Source organism: Castor canadensis, chromosome 8 (genome assembly GCF_047511655.1).
Source record: "Castor canadensis chromosome 8, mCasCan1.hap1v2, whole genome shotgun sequence".
NCBI lineage: Eukaryota > Metazoa > Chordata > Mammalia > Rodentia > Castoridae > Castor > Castor canadensis.
In genome coordinates, this window is record NC_133393.1 from 15,450,262 (window position 1) to 15,468,997 (window position 18,736).

The following is an 18,736-nucleotide window of genomic DNA, read 5'->3' on the forward strand; positions in this document are numbered from 1 at the left end:
TTCCATGTGTGAATTAAGCAATCTGTCAAAATGCATCTAAAACCATTTGGGGTATGTGCTGATATCAGGTTTCTGTTATATCAGAGGCAGAGGGAAAACATTTAAACGTGCACATGAAAAAAAACTAAACGTAGCTCTGTATGTAACCTTTAGTGTGAACTACATTTACCATAAAATTCCATTTACTACAATGTGAGAGGTAAGATAGGCTTTTTATTTCTTAGGATTGAACCATTTCCCCCAGTCCCCCCCCTTTATTTCCTTTCCTTTTTAAAAATTTTTATTTTATTGCTTTTACATGTACTTACATGTGTATACATTATTTGGGCCACCCCTACCACTTCCAGGCAGAACCTGTTCTGCCCTCTTGTTCTCTGATTTTGTTGAAGAAAAACACGGCATTTTGCTAGTTTGCGATAAAGATAGCTGTACAGGGAAATTCCTTGTGCTGTGTCCATGCATTTGTGTATTACAACCCACATTGGTTCATCTTTTGTCCAGACCTCTTCACTTCTTCTTACTCCTCTTCCCATAGCGGCCTCTGCCAGTCCAAGATTACTATATTCACTCCTCTACAATGAGCACATCAACCACATTCAAGTTTTAGGTTTCCTACCTTTCCCTATTCCTCCTGTACGTGTTCTCCCCTTAGCGTGTGACCCACATCCAATAACATTACTGCATTTGTTTTAGGTCTATAATCCTCATATGAGGGAGAACGTACAATTTTTGGTCTTCTGAGCCTGGGTAACTTCACTTAAGATGATGTTCTCTAGTTCCATCCATTTACCTGCGAATGACAAAATTTCATTCTTCTTGTGGCTGAATAAATTCCATTGTGTATAAACACCACATCAAATATTATGGTTTGACAAAGTCAACTGGTACAGTATTAGGAATACTATTTTCTATTCTCTTCTGGATGTTTGAAATGTCTTAATTTTTAAACACAGCTAGTGCAATAGACCAAGCAAGAACTGATGTGGACATCATCTTAGGTGCTATAGTTTGAAGGAGGGAGAGTGGCACTGCCACCACAGGGCTCCAGGATAGTCATGAGAGACTTGGGGAAGGAGGATGGGGAGCATAGAGGAGGAGCGACAGCTTTCTGTCTGATGTGAATGCTGAGGGGGAATGGGGATTGAAAACACACAAGGTATAACTGATGGCCTGAGAGTGACAGAGAAAGATGAGTTGGAAGAGCAGATGTTTGGGGGAGGAGCTGAGTTTTAGAGGCATTTACATACTGTACTGCTGCGAGGCAGGGCTGAAGAAGCTGGGGTGAGTCTGGCACTCCAGAGAGAGACCATGCTGAGGGGTCTCTGACCTCTAGTCAGAGAACCCTGGTCCTTTTGTTTAGGTGACAGAGCAAGGAGAGCATTCAAGGAAGAAGGCAGAGAAGTCACCTGAGAACTGTGTGTTCCATAGCATATCGGTCAGAGTGAGCTAGCTATGGTGACAAAAGACCCTGACACAAGACTATTTCTCACTCTTGTCACAGTACCCACAGGTTGGTGAGAAGGCTCTGTTCCATGCAGTCACCCAGGGACCTAAGTTCCTTCCTGCTAGAGGCTCTGTCACCTCCAGAGCCTCAAACCCTCTGTGGGACCATCTATATTAGGGCAGCAAATGAGAGGAGAGAGAGAACATGGAAGATGTCACAAGAGGTTCTATGGGCCAGACCTGGAAGTGGCAGACTTCATTTCCTCTAAAATCAAGTTGTGTGGTCACCTTTGACAGCATAGGACACTGGCAGATAGGGTCTAGCTGTATTCTTAGGAGGAAATGGTTTAGTGAAAACCATGTAATTTCTTCTAAGAGTTAGGATGTTTTCAAATAAAAGTTCTTAATGGAAATTCTAAATCTGTAGAGAAGTCTCTCTAGGATTCAGACATTTGGCCCATCTTTTCTCATCTCTTCTCTTGCCTGGGAATCCTTTCTGGATCCCAAACCCATCCTTTTCCTCCCACTGTCATGTGTAAGCCATTCAAGATGGACTTCATGACGGTCCTGTTTTGGGGTTTATTCTAGAAAAGCCTGAATTACACTAACAAAAAGCATCAAAATAACCTAAAACTACTCTGCCCTTCAAGGAAATACACAAGTGTACATTTTCTTTTTTTTTTCTTTTATTATTCATATGTGCAAACAAGGCTTGGGTCATTTCTCCCCCCTGCCCCCACCCCCTCCCTTACCACCCACTCCGCCCCTTCCCTCTCCCCCCTACCCCCTCAATACCCAGCAGAAACTATTTTGTCCTTATTTCTAATTTTGTTGTAGAGAGAGTATAAGCAATAATAGGAAGGAACAAGGGTTTTTGCTGGTTGAGATAAGGATAGCTATACAGGGCATTGACTCACATTGATTTCCTGTGCGTGTGTGTTACCGTCTAGGTTAATTCTTTTTGATCTCACCTTTTCTGTAGTTCCTGGTCCCCTTTTCCTATTGGCCTTAGTTGCTTTTAAGGTATCTGCTTTAGTTTCTCTGCGTTAAGGGCAACAAATGCTAGCTAATTTTTTAGGTGTCTTACCTGTCCTCACCCCTCCCTTGTGTGCTCTCGCTTTCTCATGTGATCAAAGTCCAATCCCATTGTTGTGTTTGCCCTTGATCTAATGTCCACATATGAGGGAGAACATACAATTTTTGGTCTTTTGGGCCAAGCTAACCTCACTCAGAATGATGTTCTCCAATTCCATCCATTAACCAGCGAATGATAACATTTCGTTCTTCTTCATGGCTGCATAAAATTCCATTCTGTATAGATACCACATTTCCTTGATCCATTCATCAGTAGTGGGGCATCTTGGCTGTTTCCATAACTTGGCTATTGTGAATAGTGCCACAATAAACATGGGTGTGCAGGTGCCTCTGGAGTAACCTGTGTCACAGTCTTTTGGGTATATCCCCAAGAGTGGTATTGCTGGATCAAATGGTAGATCAATGTCTAGCTTTTTAAGTAGCTTTCAAATTTTTTTCCAGAGTGGTTGTACTAGTTTACATTCACACCAGCAGTGTAAGAGGGTTCCTTTTTCCCCGCATCCTCACCAACACCTGTTGTTGGTGGTGTTGCTAATGATGGCTATTATTACAGGGGTGAGGTGGAATCTTAGTGTGGTTTTAATTTGCATTTCCTTTATTGCTAGAGATGGTGAGCATTTTTTCATGTGTTTTTTGGCCATTTGAATTTCTTCTTTTGAGAAAGTTCTGTTTAGTTCCCTTGCCCATTTCTTTATTGGTTCATTAGTTTTGGGAGAATTTAGTTTTTTAAGTTCCCTATATATTCTGGTTATCAGTCCTTTGTCTGATGTGTAGCTGGCAAATATTTTCTCCCACTCTGTGGGTGTTCTCTTCAGTTTAGAGACCATTTCTTTTGATGAACAGAAGCTTTTTAGCTTTATGAAGTCCCATTTATCTATGCTATCTCTTAGTTGCTGTGCTGTTGGGGTTTTGTTGAGAAAGTTCTTACCTATACCTACTAATTCCAGAGTATTTCCTACTCTTTCCTGAGTAGGAGAGTTTGTGGTCTGATATTAAGATCCTTGATCCATTTTGAGTTAATCTTGGTATAGGGTGATATACATGGATGTAGTTTCAGTTTTTTGCAGACTGCTAACCAGTTTTCCCAGCAGTTTTTGTTGAAGAGGCTGCTATTTCTCCATCGTATATTTTTAGCACCTTTGTCAAAGACAAGTTGGTTATAGTTGTGTGGCTTCATATCTGGGTCCTCTATTCTGTTCCACTGGTACAAGTGTACATTTTCAAAGTCCATCTTTATCCTGCTGTCGATTCCTGCCAGCTACATCTCCCAGTCTTTCCTCAAACCAGTTTTTCCTGGCCCTTGACTCCTCCTCCTCCACAATTGGCAGGTCCCCAGTGGCTTCACTGAAGAAGACAGTTTCCCTTGGTCAAAAGCTTAGAAGTCAACAAGGTAGGCCTAGGTAAGTGACTGTGTAAGACCCCAGATCAATCTGGCCCCTGTAGAGTAGCTATTGTGTTTTAGGGGTTCAGATATTTGAGGCTGTAGTGATGGTGTGGAGGTTGGGTCAGGAGATGGACTAAAGATAAGGTCCAGTGGCCTTGGACCATAAAAAGAGTGGATCATAAGTTAAACTGAGTAAGCTTTCTATATCTACTGAAGTATTAGATTCACTTCAGTGTTCCACAAAACAGTAATGTCTTGAGACAGTAAGAATCATGGGAAAAAATCTATGCTTGTAATATATTTTGTCCATTTTTTTCATATAGGATTTCACTACATAGCAAAATGACCTTGAACTCACAATCCTGCCTCAGCTTCCTGAGTGCTAGGATTAAAGGCTTGTACCACTACACCTAGCTATTTTCTCCAAATACAATGTAAGAAAAAGTCAGGTTTGTTCATCACAATTTGCAAGAGCCAGCTAGAAACTCATTCAATGCCCATTGATAAGAGGCTGATTAAATAAATTGTGCTACATCTATGCCACACTGTGTAGATATTGTAAAGAATAAGATGTCAGGTGCCGGTGACTCACACCTGTAATCCTAGCTACTCAGGAGGCAGAGATCAGGAGGGTCGCAGTTTGAAGCCAGCGTGAGCAAACAGTTTGCGAGACCCTATCTCAAAAGAAACTCACCACAAAAAAAAAGGGGGGTTGGTGGAATGGCTCAAGGTGAAGTTCAAACCCCAGTACCACACACACACACACACACACACACACACACACACACACACACACACAATAAGGTAAAAATGTATCTACTGAATGTCCTGGGAGTATATTCAATGAAAAAGAGCAAGCCAAAAAATAACATATCTAGCACAGGCTTGCCTCTGTGTGAAACCACAGGAAAAAAAAAAGACTAGATGAACAAACATCAAAATATTAACAGCAATTCTTTGGGGAATGGAATTAGAGGAGTGGAGGAGGTAAATTCTACTCTTAATAAAATTGTTGAGGTCTGGACCTGGAGCTAGACTACCCAGGTCCAAACTGGAGTTCACTAGCTGTGAGATCCATGGCAAGTTATTTAATTTCTCTGAATCTTAGTCACCAGAAACAATGATATTATTTACCTCAAGGGTAATGGTAGGTTAATACTACCAATTAATTTATGGATAGACAGAACGATATAATGAACAGCAGCATGTTCATACTCAATACACCGATACATGAAGGTGTATTTAAAATGTATTTAAATGGTGCCTGGTGCATAATAAGAACTCAGTAAATGCTAGTGTTTTAGGGATACATTTTACAATTTTAGGGAGATTTTTAATGTATTTTTTCATATAAAAAGTCATTAAATATAGTCTTTAAAAGAGTTAAAAATATATACCACATTTTAGGTTGGTAATGTAATAGACACAGTCTCCTCTCAAAGCAGGTGGCCTGGGAAGATAGGGGGTTTTGACGGCACACGAAGTATTTCCCGTGTTACTATGATGTCGGCCTCAATTTTGTAAGTGCTGTTATATCTTGAATTATAATTTCAACACAGAAGTCTTTAAATTAATTTTTCTAAATTGCTATTTTAAAACTTCTGCTTCAGAGTTTTGGAAGCTCAATTTTGTAGCGATTAATGTGTCCCGAAGACTGTCTTTGCTGTTCACTCTAATCCACGCTCATATTATAACGGCAGAGCTCCTGATGACGTCCCAAAAGTTTAGAGCAGTTTCAGAAGGGTTTTCTGGTTAGACAAGGTAAGGATGATACACGTCCCAGGCTTTACGTCCTTCTGCAAACCCAAGAGCTGTCCTGAAGGTGCACGGGGAAGGACTTGGGGACCCAGCACAGACCGGGCATTGCAGGGAAACAGCGCCACCGTCTGGCAGGTCCGCCAGTGCTGGAGGAACCAGCTTCTGTCCCTTCAAGGCAGCAGTGCCCCACTTTGCCTTCTTCATTAATCCCTTATGCTTCCACCACGGCAGTCCTCACTTGGAAGATCTCTGAAGTCAAAGCCTGGGTCCCATTTCTACCCTGATGAGTCCTCTGACTTCTGAGTTCGCACTCTGACAAGAAGCCCAAATATGCCTTTCTGGCTGAGGTGGTCTGGCCACCTGTCCTAAATTCTCTCTCTCTGTGACTATCATTCTCTCTTTCTCAGAGTGACTCATTTGAGGTCTGCCTTCATTTCCCCAGCCCAAGGTACTGATCCAGCCCTGCAGGTGTACCTCACATCACTTCCCCACCATCAACAGCTGCGGCACATAACTGTGCTTGGAAAATATTTGTGGAATAAAGGAATGTACCCCTGGAGAATAGCTGCCTGGCTAGTCCAGTCCTCCTATCAGAGTGAGAGGAAATCAAGAAGGAGAGAAGGTAGCTGTAGGTCAAGTTCCAACCCAGAAACAGATGATAACACAAACACAAAAGGGTTTATTGCTGATCATTTAAATGAGGTTCTTCACAGCGGACTGGGAAAGACAAGAGAATCAGCAAGGGAAGGCAACACATCCTAAGATGGGGAGATGTTAATATCTCAAACTCCTAACCTGAAAGGTGCAAGAAGAGAGAATGGCTGAGTGACAGCTGGAGCTGCCTATAGCAGCTGTGGACACAGAGGAAAACTGTCATATATAAGTGTTATATACTTTAAAAATCTTTTAATGAAAACATTTAATGACTTTTTATATGAAAAATACATAAAAATTCACTCTAAACAATAAACACTGTTCCTATCTGCCTCATTTAAATAAACACCTAGCTTATTTCTCCTCCCACCCTTCTAACTCCTACCCAAGTCTCCCTTTGGCCTGACCCAGCAGTGAGCCCAGGACTGGCACCCTGGGCAATAGGGTCCAGAGCAAAGAATCAGCCTCCCAAGGACAGAGAGGGACTATGAGTAGGGTGGAGCATGGGTCAGGGTGGAGGCAGGCATGGAGAATAACCAGCATGGTGGTCAAGAATGTCAAAGGCAGCAGAGAAACTAAGGAAGTTGAGAGCTGTAAGGGGGCCATTGGTGACCTCTTAGGGAGCAGACAAACATGAGCAATTGAAGAACAAGAACAAAGTTCTGTCTAAGGCAGGGGAAAAACAAAACAAAGTAAAAATAACCCCTTAATTGCTTTTCCTACTCTTATATTCAGTGCTTAATACAGAATGCTCTGCTCACCAAAATGGACATTTGTTTGTAAAGGGTACTTAAACATCTTTATGACAAGGAACTGAAACTCCCCCAAGAAACATGGAGTCTTGCAGGACAGACTGTCCCTACAAATGAGAACAATAACTTACAATGATGAGCTGCACCCAGAGCAGGAGTAATCAGGTCTTGGGAACCAGATTGCCCCCTCAAGGGATGACAGTGATAACAATTTCTCAGGTCAAAGAGCAAGGACTGAGGTAATTGTCAACCAGGCCCCACCTGACTAATCTGACCACTGGAACACACCTGTGGCTGGTACTGTTTAACTATGCATTACTAATTCTTTGTCTACTTACAGCTAAAGCTCATATCTATGTCCCAAAGATGGCTGAAGATGGGTTGGGTGCTTACTCTGCTTCTTCCCCTGGTGTGTTCCAGGCTGTGTAACAGATATTTCTCAGCCCTTCGCCATGTCTCTTTATTTGGTATACTGGAGCAAGTAGCCAGACATGACATGTGGAAGCCTGGGAGTTTCAGCCTGGAGTTTAAAACTGCAGTTTCATGTTTTCCCCACATATGGAGGGACACTCCAGAGGACACCAGCTGGGTGTCCTATACTATGATTCAATTCTGACCCCATCATGGAGACAGCATGAGACCCTATCGGTTAAAGGCTCAGGCCCTCAAGACTGTCCCCATTGTGAGACATTTACAAGTTCCATGTTATGCCCTGTAATTCTGATAAACTGCCTATAAATTGGAGGTTCTTAGGCATCCTCTCAGGTTTGATTAATTTTCCAGAGAGGCTCACAGAACTCACAAAAACACCTTACTTCTATTTGTTCATTTATTATAAAGGATATCACAAAGGACATAGGGGAACAGCCAGAGAGAGAGAAATGTCCTTCCCTATCCTGAACAGAAGCTGAGATCCTTCCTTAGAAATTATGAGCTGAGCCACCTGAAATGGAAATGTCAGAGGATGGTGGTGCAAATACCAAGAGGTGGAAGGGAAGAGTCAGAGGTGGGATGGAGGCAGGGATTTGAAGGTGGGGATTTGGAGGCGGGGATTTGGATCCAGGAAGCTGAGATTAACTAAAAGCAGGGCAGGATTGAAGAGGACCTGGGAAAGAAAGTCTTGTATGGCTGCATATCATGAATGACATTTGTGGGCTCTGATGTTTGTGGTTGGTGGTTTCAGCCAATGGCGGACTGGACACCACAATCACCCCCTCAAACCCACTTCTTAGGCTGGGTGGGGGCTTGTGTTGTCCCCTGATGGAGTCCGAGAGGCCTGTTTCCATTTAGGAGTCTCCAGTCCTACACCTCCCCTAGCCAGCACAGGTGCTGGTGCTGGACGTGGTCCTGACAGGAAGTGGGTGCTTCCCTTGGTTTCTCTGGTTGCTGGAGTGAGGATAGAGGATAATGGAGAACCTGAAAGGTAGGGGGCAGGGTATGGTTGGGGAGGTGACCATTTGGAACTGCTTCTGGAGGGAGTTTACCAGGGAGCCTCCAGGAATTCTGAAAAGGATTGCTCAGAAGCTGTGAGGTCCCAGCCCAAGTTAGACATCAGGAGTCTAATATCCCATGGGTGTCATGTCAGGGCTAGTCTCCTTCTGGTTCTGGGATGTTTCAGCAATGGTCACCAACATATCTAGGAATGCTAAGGCTCCTAGAGGCCTGAGTCCTCCAAGCACACAAACTGGCTCAGAAGTAATGCTCAAGGGAAAATATCTCTGTGTCCTGTTGTGAACTGGAAGGTATCATTGGACTTGGATTTAGCAAAGGGACAGGAAAGACCTTGAGCTTGGGAGCGAGTGCTCACATATGAAGGTCTGGGAATTGAACACACATTGGCACAAGCTGAAAGAAGGGACCATTTGATTTGCATGTGCTGTGAGTAATTGGTGAATATTTCTTGATGCCCACTCTTCACTATGGGGTTTAAAGAAATAAAAAGACTCTTTCCTCAGGTAGGAAGGAAAGGGGAGAAGGAGACAGAATAAAAACATAAATGGACTAGAAAGTTAGGATAAACATTTATGGAACCTCTGAGTTCTGCTTCTGCCTAAGATAGCCAAAGCAAAACAAACAAATAAAATAAAACAAAACCCCAAAAAGCACACCTAAAATGGCACCAAAAATCATGAACTGTTTAGGTAAAAGTGTAACAAATTTGTGCAAGATTTGTATGCTGAAAACTAGAAATCACTGAAGAGAGAAACTGTAGGGGAAATAAATAAATGAAGAGCTAAATTGTGTTCATGGAGTGCAGGCCCCAGTAGTGTTGGGAGGTCTCTTTCTCCCTAAATGTAGCCATAGACTCAGTCTCAGTGCAGTCCTAACTAAAAGCCTGGTGGCCTTTGTGTATGTGGTGGGAGGAGAAAGGCATAGAAGTTCACCAGCTGATTTTAAAACTTACACAGCAAAAGTAAAGTAACTGGAATGGTCAAAACCATCTTGGAGAACCACTGCCTGATTTCAAGACTAGCTAGTTAGGACTATGATATTGGTGAAATGACAGCAAACAGATGAGTGGAATGGGACAGATAGGAAACAGTCCCACGTGTCAATTGCTTTTCAACAAAGATACTAGGACAACTCAATAAACAAAGGAGATCTGCTGGTATAGCTAGATCTCCATATGTACAAAAGAAAAAAGTGTTGCAAAATATCTTATACCACATGTAAAAATTAACTGAAAGCTGGATCACAGACCAAAATGTAATGCCTAAAATGGTAACACTTTTCATAGAAAATCTTGACTTTGAGGAAGGCAAAATTTCTTAGTAAAACACAAAAGTATAACTCATAGAAATTAATAATTGGACTCACTAGTATTGAAATCTACCTATTTGAAAGAGACTGTTAAGGAAGTGAGAAAAGAAATGACAGACTGGAAGAAAGTATTTGCAAACAGCATAGGAGACAAAGGACTGGTATCCAGAAAATATAAAGAATTATAATGACTTAATAATAATGATAAAAATAAGTGGGCAAAAGATTTAAAGTAAGACTTTGCCAAAGAGGATATACTGATGACAAATAAACAATGGAAAGATATTCAACATCATTAATAATTAGGAAAATACAAATTAAAACCATAATGAGGTATCACCATTAACCTACTACAAAGGCATTTTAAAAATCCCAACACCGGTGGGGGTATGGCTCAGTGCTACAGCTCTTACCTATTGTACATGAGGCCCTGATTTCAATCCCCAACCACCACCACCACCACCACCACCACCACCACCACCACAACACACACACACACACACACACACACACACACACACACATACACACAAGATTTAAAAACCTGGCGATAAAGCCAGGCAGGTTGGTACATGCCTATAATCCCAGCTCTTGGGAGGCTGAGGCAGGAGGATTGCAGGTTCTAGGCTAGCCTGGGCTACCTGGTGAGTTTTGGGGCAGCCTCAGCTACATAGAGAGACCCTATCTCAAAAACAAAGAACAAAAAACCTGACATTGTCAAGTGTTGGCAAGCTTCTTGGAAGACAGTTTGTCCTTTATGGAGCTAAGCATATACCTACAACATGCATGACCTAGCATGTCCATTCCTTAGATTTATTCAAGGGAAATGAAAACATATGTCCTATCTATCTATCTTCATATATATATGTATGAATGAATGACATACTTATATATATGAATGACAATCACAGCTTTATTCATTTGCCCCAAATGTCCATCAGCAGATGAGTGGATTAACTCCCTGTGGCCTGGAAATACAGTCTACATTGAAAGATAGTGAATGACTGAGAAACCAGCTTCCTGCACGTTGAGTGCATTATAATGTGAAAGAACATGAACCTGAAAAGCTACACACTATATGGTTCCTTGTACAAGACACTCTACAACTAGCAGGAAGCTGTAGGAACAGAAGTCAGATGGGTAGTTGTCAGGGCCTGGACTGGAGAGGGAGAGATTGGCTAAGAGGGGCACCAGGGAGCTTGTGGGGCTGATGACAACGCTCTGTGTTGCTGTGTCTGTTAATAGAGCTGGTGACTGTGGTGCATAGAACTGCATGCCTCAAAAGGGTGACTTTTTTTTGCATATAAATTGTACATCAGGTTGGTGCTGGGCGCCTGATTGTGTGCTGCTCGCTGGAGGTGGCTGTCGCCTGAGCAATCAGGATGGGTTAGGACCACATGACTTTAGCTAGAGATTTACTTCATCTGTCTTTGGAAGAAAAAAAGAAAAAGCAAAAAAAAAAAAAAAAAAAAAAAAAGGAAAAAAAGAAACAGCTAGTTCAAAGTCCAAATTAATATTTAATGGATGTAAAATGTCCAGGTGGCTGAGATTACCAGGGTTTTCAACCATGCTCAAACAGTGGTTCTTTGTGTGGATTGTTCAACAGCTCTACAGGAGAAAAAACCAGGCTCTCAGACGGTTGCTTCTTGCAGAAGAAAGCTACACTGATGATTTATATAGCTTCCTGAATTTATGTTTTCTCACAAAAAGTTCATTGACTCTCCCTAGATAATGTACCTATGTTTGATTTTATAAGGTATACAACAATGGTTCCCTATTTCCTGTTGGTTTTTCAATAAAATTTTATTATTGAAAAAATTTATAAATTGTACACCAATAAGTCTGGCTTGTAGAAAAACACCCAAGAAGGGGTATATGTAGAGTGATTTAGAAACCCCAAGGTGTTAGGTCAAGGCTGAGCACTTGGCTTTGCTGGGGAGGACCATCTCCTGCTCATCGTGAACTCCCACCTCAGGTGCACTCCCTGTCACACAGCCCATGCAGAGAGACAAGAAAAGAGTGGATATGAGAATGAAGAACAAGACCCCTGCCGGGTCCCCAGTCTCTCTCTCCATCACTCCCAAGTGCAACTCAATTCCTGCCTCTGGGAATGCCTCCCCAGCTCCATCCCTGACTCACTGGGCCACTTCACACCTGTGTGCATATTCAGGATCCCCTATGCCTGGATCATCCTTCATGGGGACCTGCACTTGTGGAACCCTACCCTGCCCCCAGAACTCCAGGAAGTGCCCGAGTCCTGGTCTGTCCCATTGGGTATTCAGAAGTTCATGGTGTAGCTTGCATGGAATAAATGCCAGTGTCAGCGAGTGCACACGGGAGACACCCAGCTGGTCAAAGGAGGCTAAACTTGAGCAGGAGATTCCAGGTGCACAGGGCATCTTCCTCAGCCTCTAACTAGGACGATAGCAACTTAACTGCTTGTTGAGTGCTCTCTATGCATGAGGCCCTGTCTGAAAGTTCTTTACTCGTGGGAACCATGTTATTCTCCTGATAATCCTGCATGTTACCATTGTTCCCATTATACAGACGTGGGAGATAAGGCAGAGAGGGAGTATGGGTGTGTGGGTAACACATATAGGAGGGAGGAAGTCTGGTTCTGGATCCATGCTGGTGCTTCACTCAACAGATCCTACTGGAGGGAAGGACTAGAAGGGGCTGGGGAGGGTCCTGGCCTCCCAGGGGATTAGTTTCTCTCCATCTCTTGAGAGAGTGGAGTTAGAAGATGACAGGAACTACAGTGGTAGAGGGTAGTGACCCCAGGCAAGGCTCTGCAAAGAGACTGAGCAGCCTCAGACCATGACCTGCCCCAGCCATGCAGGGCCACACTGGCTGGCACTGGCATGAGGGCAGTTGGCCTCTCAGAAATCTGGGATCCTCCTCCAGCCAAGGCTGCAGCGTCTGCTCTTCTCTCCCACCCCCACTCCCTCCCTGAATCATAGAGCCAGACCCCAGTCCTGACGGTTGCTCAATATGCAGGAGCCCAGTTCCTGTGGGCAGCGCCTGACGTGCCTGGGTCTCTCTTTTCTGCACTTCAAGGGAAAGACTAGATCTTGCACAAGGCACCCTGTGTCTTCCCCTGGCTGGGGACTGGGACAAGTGGCATGGGGCCTCTCCAGTTGTTCATTCTGCTCTTCATCACAGGTAGGAAACTTACTCTGCTGCGATGCCTCCTTTCTGTCTCCTTCCTTGAGCAGAAGGCTGGGGTGGGAATGGAGGTGGGCACTGAGCGGAGCTGTGAAGGAGGCAGAAGTTCTGGCATGCCCAGGTGTCCTGTATTGCAGCACTGCCCTCCCCAGGATCAAATTTCTGCATAGGTCAAATTTCACATGTGTAGAAGGTTAGGGGCTGGTGGACTCTAGTCATGTGGGGAGGAAAGGAGTTTTGAGGTATCTCAGGCACTACTTGGTAGTTGGGGGAGGCTTGGGGGTGCTGTAAAAGCCCCTAAAATTATGAACCGTGTAAACCTAAGAGCAGCTCCTGGGGAGTGGGAGGGTGGGAGAGAGGGAGGAAAGGAGGAAAGACGCTGGGACTGTGATCTTCACCCTTGAGGCACCCATCGCACACTGGGAAGGCCTTCGTGACCTTAGCTCTTGATGGAAGGTGAAGGTTTCTGCCCCTGACATGGGCATCCCAAATCTTGCATGTGACTGCCTCTTCCCATTGGGGGTGGGCACCTCTTGCTTCCCAAGGGCAATGGGCGAACTTGGGTGAGAAGAAAGACTGTACCCAGAGTCTTGGCCCCACAGTTGTGGAGGTGCAGGAGAGTGAGGTGCACCACTTGCCCGCAGGCAGAGGGAGGGGCAGGCTGAGGTGTGAAGAGGACACTGTGCATCACATCATGTTGGGACTCTCCAGTTCCAAAGGGCAAGCCACCAGCTCCTCAGTCCTGTCTTTCACATCTTCATCACAGCGATGGTTGGAAACAGGGTAGAGGAAGGCAGGAGGCTCTGTTGATTTCCTTGTAGCTTCTGCCCTGGCAACAGGTTGGGGCTCAAAGCCCTTCTCCACCCCAAAGAGGAGCCCTGAAATAGCAGCCTCATGTCTCCACCAAAATAGCTCTGAGACAAGTCCTTCTTGAAAGGGGAACAAAACCACAAAAATAGAGAAGCTGGGAGCTAAAGGTCAGGAAAAAGGAGAATGCGGAGTCAGTGCCAGTGTGGATAACTATAGAGCAGGCAAGCATGGCCTGGGCAGGGAAGAGTCCAGTGTAGCCCCTGGGGCGTCAACCCCAGGCCTGAGAGGGTACCAGCTCTGCTCCCTTGAGATGGAGAGGGGAGAGGAGATGGTCTGGTCTCATACAACAGGGAGAAGATGTGCAAAATGGAAATAAAGGGGCTTAAAGATCAAGTGTCTCTCTGCAGTTACTTTCCAAGGATGTCCAGCAATTCCAACAGTGAGAAAACTAGACTTAAGACCCAAATTTCCTGGTTCCCAGCTTCCCATAAACACATGCGTGGGCTGTGCTAACTTCCCCCAAATTATAGAGAACCTAAGCTCCTCAAAGGCAGGGTTTTTTGTTTGGTTCACTGCACACAGTAGGTGTTCAATGATGAGTGGACGAAGGGGTGAATGAATGTCTCCTCTCCAGCACTGTCCAGTGCCTCCAACACCACAGTGTTGCAGGGTGTGGAGGGTCACTCCCTGAGGATCTCCTGTCCCTATGACTCTGCGAAGCACTGGGGGCGACGCAAGGCCTGGTGCCGCCAGCTGGATGAGAAGGGCCTGTGTCAGCGTGTGGTCAGCACGCACAGCTTGTGGCTTCTGGCCTTCCTAAAGAAGCGGAATGGGAGCACAGTCATCACAGATGATGCCCTGGCTGGGACCCTCACGGTTACACTGCGGAATCTGCAAGCCCATGATGCAGGCCTCTACCAGTGCCAGAGCCTCCGAGGCCACGAGACTGACACACTCCAGAAGGTCCTAGTGGAGGTGCTGGAAGGTGGGTGGCTGGCTGCACCTCTGGCCTGTCCTTTGGTGGGGCCTCATGCTTTGGGCCTCTGTGTGTAGGTCACCTTCTGGGCTCTTGGAAACCTTGGAAAGGTCCTTAGGGTGGGTCTCATGGGTTGTTGTACAGGTTGCTCACTGCACAAAGGAACTCCACTCCAGCCAGACTCTTGCCAGCCTGCATTGCATGGTCCAGAGCTCTATCACCTGCAGAGAGGGGATCTTTTGCTAGTTTGCATTAAGACACTGTCTGATCGGCTGGGGCCTGGCTTAAGTGGTAGAGTATCTGCCTAGCAAGTGTAAGGCTGTGAGTTTAAACCCCAGTGCTGCTAATCCCCCTCCCCCGAAAAAAAAAAGCCCTGCTGCCTCAAGCCACTTTATTTGCCATCCTGTTAGTATGTGAACACCGTAGGGGCCAATGGACGCCTCCCCCCCAACTCAAATTCAGCACCAACTTGATGCAGAAAAACGACCCCCAACAAAGGAATGCTTGTTGTGCGGTCAAGGTGCTCACTTCTCTGGGCTTTCCTTACCTCATTTTTAAAAAGAGATGATGAGGCTGGGAGCCCAGCTCGGTGGTAGAACCCTTACCTAGCATGCACAAGACCCTGGCTTCCATCCTCCGCCCTTTGCGGGTAAGGATGCAGAGTGTGGGGATGGGGGTGGTGATTCCAGGGCTTCTGCAGTTGCATGGGAGAGGGGATAGAGAGTCACCACCACCAGCCTTCTGCTCTGAACTCAGTTGGGATCCTCTCCCCAGGCTTGAGGAGGGAGCCAAGTGTCGCTCCTTTCCATCGGAGTTCCCGAGCATCACGCAGGGACCACGCTCCAGGAAAGCCTTCCGCCTGGTCTCTATCTGTGTCACAGATGGAAACAGCTCTGGGTTCCAGATCCTATTTCCTACCAAGGCCCGTATCATGGAAGTGAGGGTCTAGAGTATTACTTGCTTAAGGTGGGGAGGCCAAGGCGACTTCAGCCTGCACATAAACTCCACCTACACTTTCCAAGGAAGGGGATGAAGAGACCGGAAGTTCCTCCTTATTGTGGTCTAAGGCTCAGCTGATTCCCAAGAACGGAAAGAAAATAGTAATACAGCAGCAATTCCCATTGCCATAGTGTGTAGACAGCTGGACAATTGACAGAGAATTTTTAGACCCTCCCATTATTCATTTGTTCTTTATAGACTGGATGGACAGAGAGGGAGCAGTATTTCTGAGTTCTGTGTGGTGCCAGGCACTAGCAGAGATGATCTCGTTGAGCCTTTCTCTCCGTGTTAAGAGGGGGTATTCCTAATTGCAAGTGAGGAAAGTGAGGCTCACAAAGTTAATGGCTGATCCACACAGAACTGGAGCCTGAGAGGGCCTCACTGAACCTACAGGAGTTCTCTTCCATCCCAAGGGAATGAGCCCTCTGAGGGAGGGAGCTGGGATCTCATGGCTCTGTCTCCCACAGACCCCCAGAATCACCAGGATGCTGGAGACCTCTGGGTTCCTGAGGAGTCAGAGATCGTAGAGGGGGCCCGCGTGGAGCACAGCATCTCTAGGTACAGTGACCTCAGGGCAGATTTCCACCTTGCAGAGCCCAGCATGGGGTTAGGGGGTGAGGGATCTGGATATGGTCTTGTTCACACACTTCTCCAACCAGCTAGCATATGTCAGTGTGTCTGGGAGACTGAACTTCCGCAGCAGTCTATAAGGGGAGCTGTTCTTTGCAAGTCTCTGGACAGGCAGCCTCCCAGCGCTCCTGGCAGCCCCCAGAGACCTTCATTTCAGCAACAGTGGAAGACTCAATACTGCAGTACAAAACCTGGTCCCCTAAGACCCTGTCCCTTTGGTAGAATCCATTCTGACTGGTCCATGCCTGTGTACTGGAATTTAAACATTGTTTGTTCAGTACCCCCTCCCCACACACTGTAGCATACTACTGGAGACAGTGGAACACTGCTTGGTGGCTAGGGAAGGTGATGTGTTTAGGGTCCACTTAGCAGGTAAGGTGCTTCCACTTAGCAGGTTGGAAGCAGATCCATACCTAGAACTAACTGCAGTCTCCCCCTAGCCTCACAAAGTCCATCCCAGCCATGGTGCTGGGTAGGGAAATCCCCCAACTCCCTAGAAGCTCCTGGTTTCTTCCCATTCTTTCTCTAAGAGCAAATTCTAGTGTGTAGGTCACTGCCAGACTCCCACCTGCCCTCCTTCTCTCTTCAAGGAGCCTCCCAGGAGAGACCCCTTTCCTGCCCACTTCCATCCTCCTCCTCCTGATCTGCATCTTCCTCAGCAAGCTTCTTGCAGCCAGTGTCCTCTGGGCTGTGGCCTGGCGTGGGCAGAAGCTGGGGACACCTCCAGCTAGTGGGCTGGACTGTGGCCACTATCTCAGACACCAGCTCCAGACCCTGAGAGGTGACTGGGAGAGTGTGGCAGTGGTTGGGGGGGAGGTGACCTGGCAGGGATGGGAGAGACTGAGTCCTCTCTGTTGCAGGGTCGAGGGACACATGAAAGAAGAGGACCCTGGATGGGAGGAGAAGCCTGGGAAAGGTCCACCCAGGGGCCACTCCAGCCTGCACACTCTTCCCCACCACCAAGATTCGTGGTTCTGTTCTGGCAAGATGCCACTCTTCCCACAGCCTGCTACCCCCGGGCTTGGGACATGTGTACCTGTGCGTGCGTGTGTGTGTGTGTGTGTGTGTGGGGGGGGGGGTGTGAGGTCGCCTGCCAAATTCTAGGCTTTGGACATTAAACACTCACAACCCAAAACTCCTGTTTGGCTGGGTGATTTTGGGCTTTGCGAAGCCTCTTTTGCTTCCAGACTAGGAGAATAAGTTGCATGAGGAAAAGATACAGGATCTTGCTGCTTAGAGCCTAGAGTCTAAGGGCACGATGCCCCAATCTGCTCAGTCTTTTTTCATCCTCTCTTCTCCATTCCCTAGATGCCTTCACCAAGTCCTGCCCCTTCTCTGAATATCTTGTCATCTGCTCCACTCCTTCCCGTATCATTCTCTCCACTGGCTTTCCTTGGATTATTGCGGGTCCCCCTCCCAGCCTCAGCCCCCTCCACTGACCCCTTGCTCCCACCACCCAAGGCCACTAACCCACTGACTCGTCTCATCTTCCTCCAACTGTGCATTTATCTGTCACTTCCCCTTAAGAGATATGACAAGGGCTGAGTCATGCCATAGCACAGCACATCAGAGCTAGGGATGGATAGTCCATATCCTTCAATGTCTTGAAAAGAAACTGAGGCTCATAGAGGGGAAGGGGCTGGCCCAAGATCCCCAGGAGAGTCTGGAAATCCAAATTTCACTTGGCATTCAAGGCACCCTTTCCTGGAGCTCGAACCTACTCATTCATTTTTTCAACAATTTTTATTTTGAACATCTAGTCTGTGGCAGGTACAATTTTGGGCATTAGAGGTACAACATTCTGGGCACTGGAGGTACAACAATGACCAAGACTGGCAAAGGGTTCTCTGCCCACGAGGAGTTCTAGAGTTCTAGTGGGAGGAATGTGAAACACATAATAAACATCTTTTGCTGGCAGGGAAAAGATGTTGAGGAAAAAATGAAAACAAAAGAGGGTGAAGGGTATTGGTGTGAAGGCACAGGGTGGCACCATTTTGAACAGGGTGGTTAGAAGGGGTCAAATGAGAAATACTTGAAGGAGGTGAGGAAATGAACCATGAGGACATAAAGGGGAGACAGTTCAGGGCAGAGGGAACAGCCAGGGCAGCTCTGGGATTTCGTTTCTTCCTTCAATCATGCTCACCACCCTGGGCAAGAGTGGGGGAATCCGGGTTGCAGCCTCCCTGAGCATGAACTGTGGGGAAGAGGAGGAAAACAAGCCAGTCCCATTGCCAGGCTCTCTACGGGGCCTCAGACGTGGATGCCCGGAGCTCCTCTGGTCATGGCCACCTGTCCTGGGCATGGAGTCCC

General features: G+C 46.2%; 1 protein-coding gene across 1 annotated transcript; it reads left to right on the forward strand.

The window, feature by feature from the left end:
• The first annotated feature begins 12,828 nt into the window (after window positions 1-12,828).
• Window positions 12,829-17,518, forward strand: Trem2 (triggering receptor expressed on myeloid cells 2). The gene is made up of 5 exons (XM_020157106.2): window positions 12,829-13,008; window positions 14,456-14,806; window positions 16,264-16,354; window positions 17,017-17,207; window positions 17,287-17,518. Exons 1-5 carry the CDS (start codon window positions 12,969-12,971, stop codon window positions 17,301-17,303), a joined length of 690 nt encoding a protein of 229 aa, XP_020012695.2. The 5' UTR covers window positions 12,829-12,968; the 3' UTR covers window positions 17,304-17,518.
• Window positions 17,519-18,736: the final 1,218 nt, after the last annotated feature.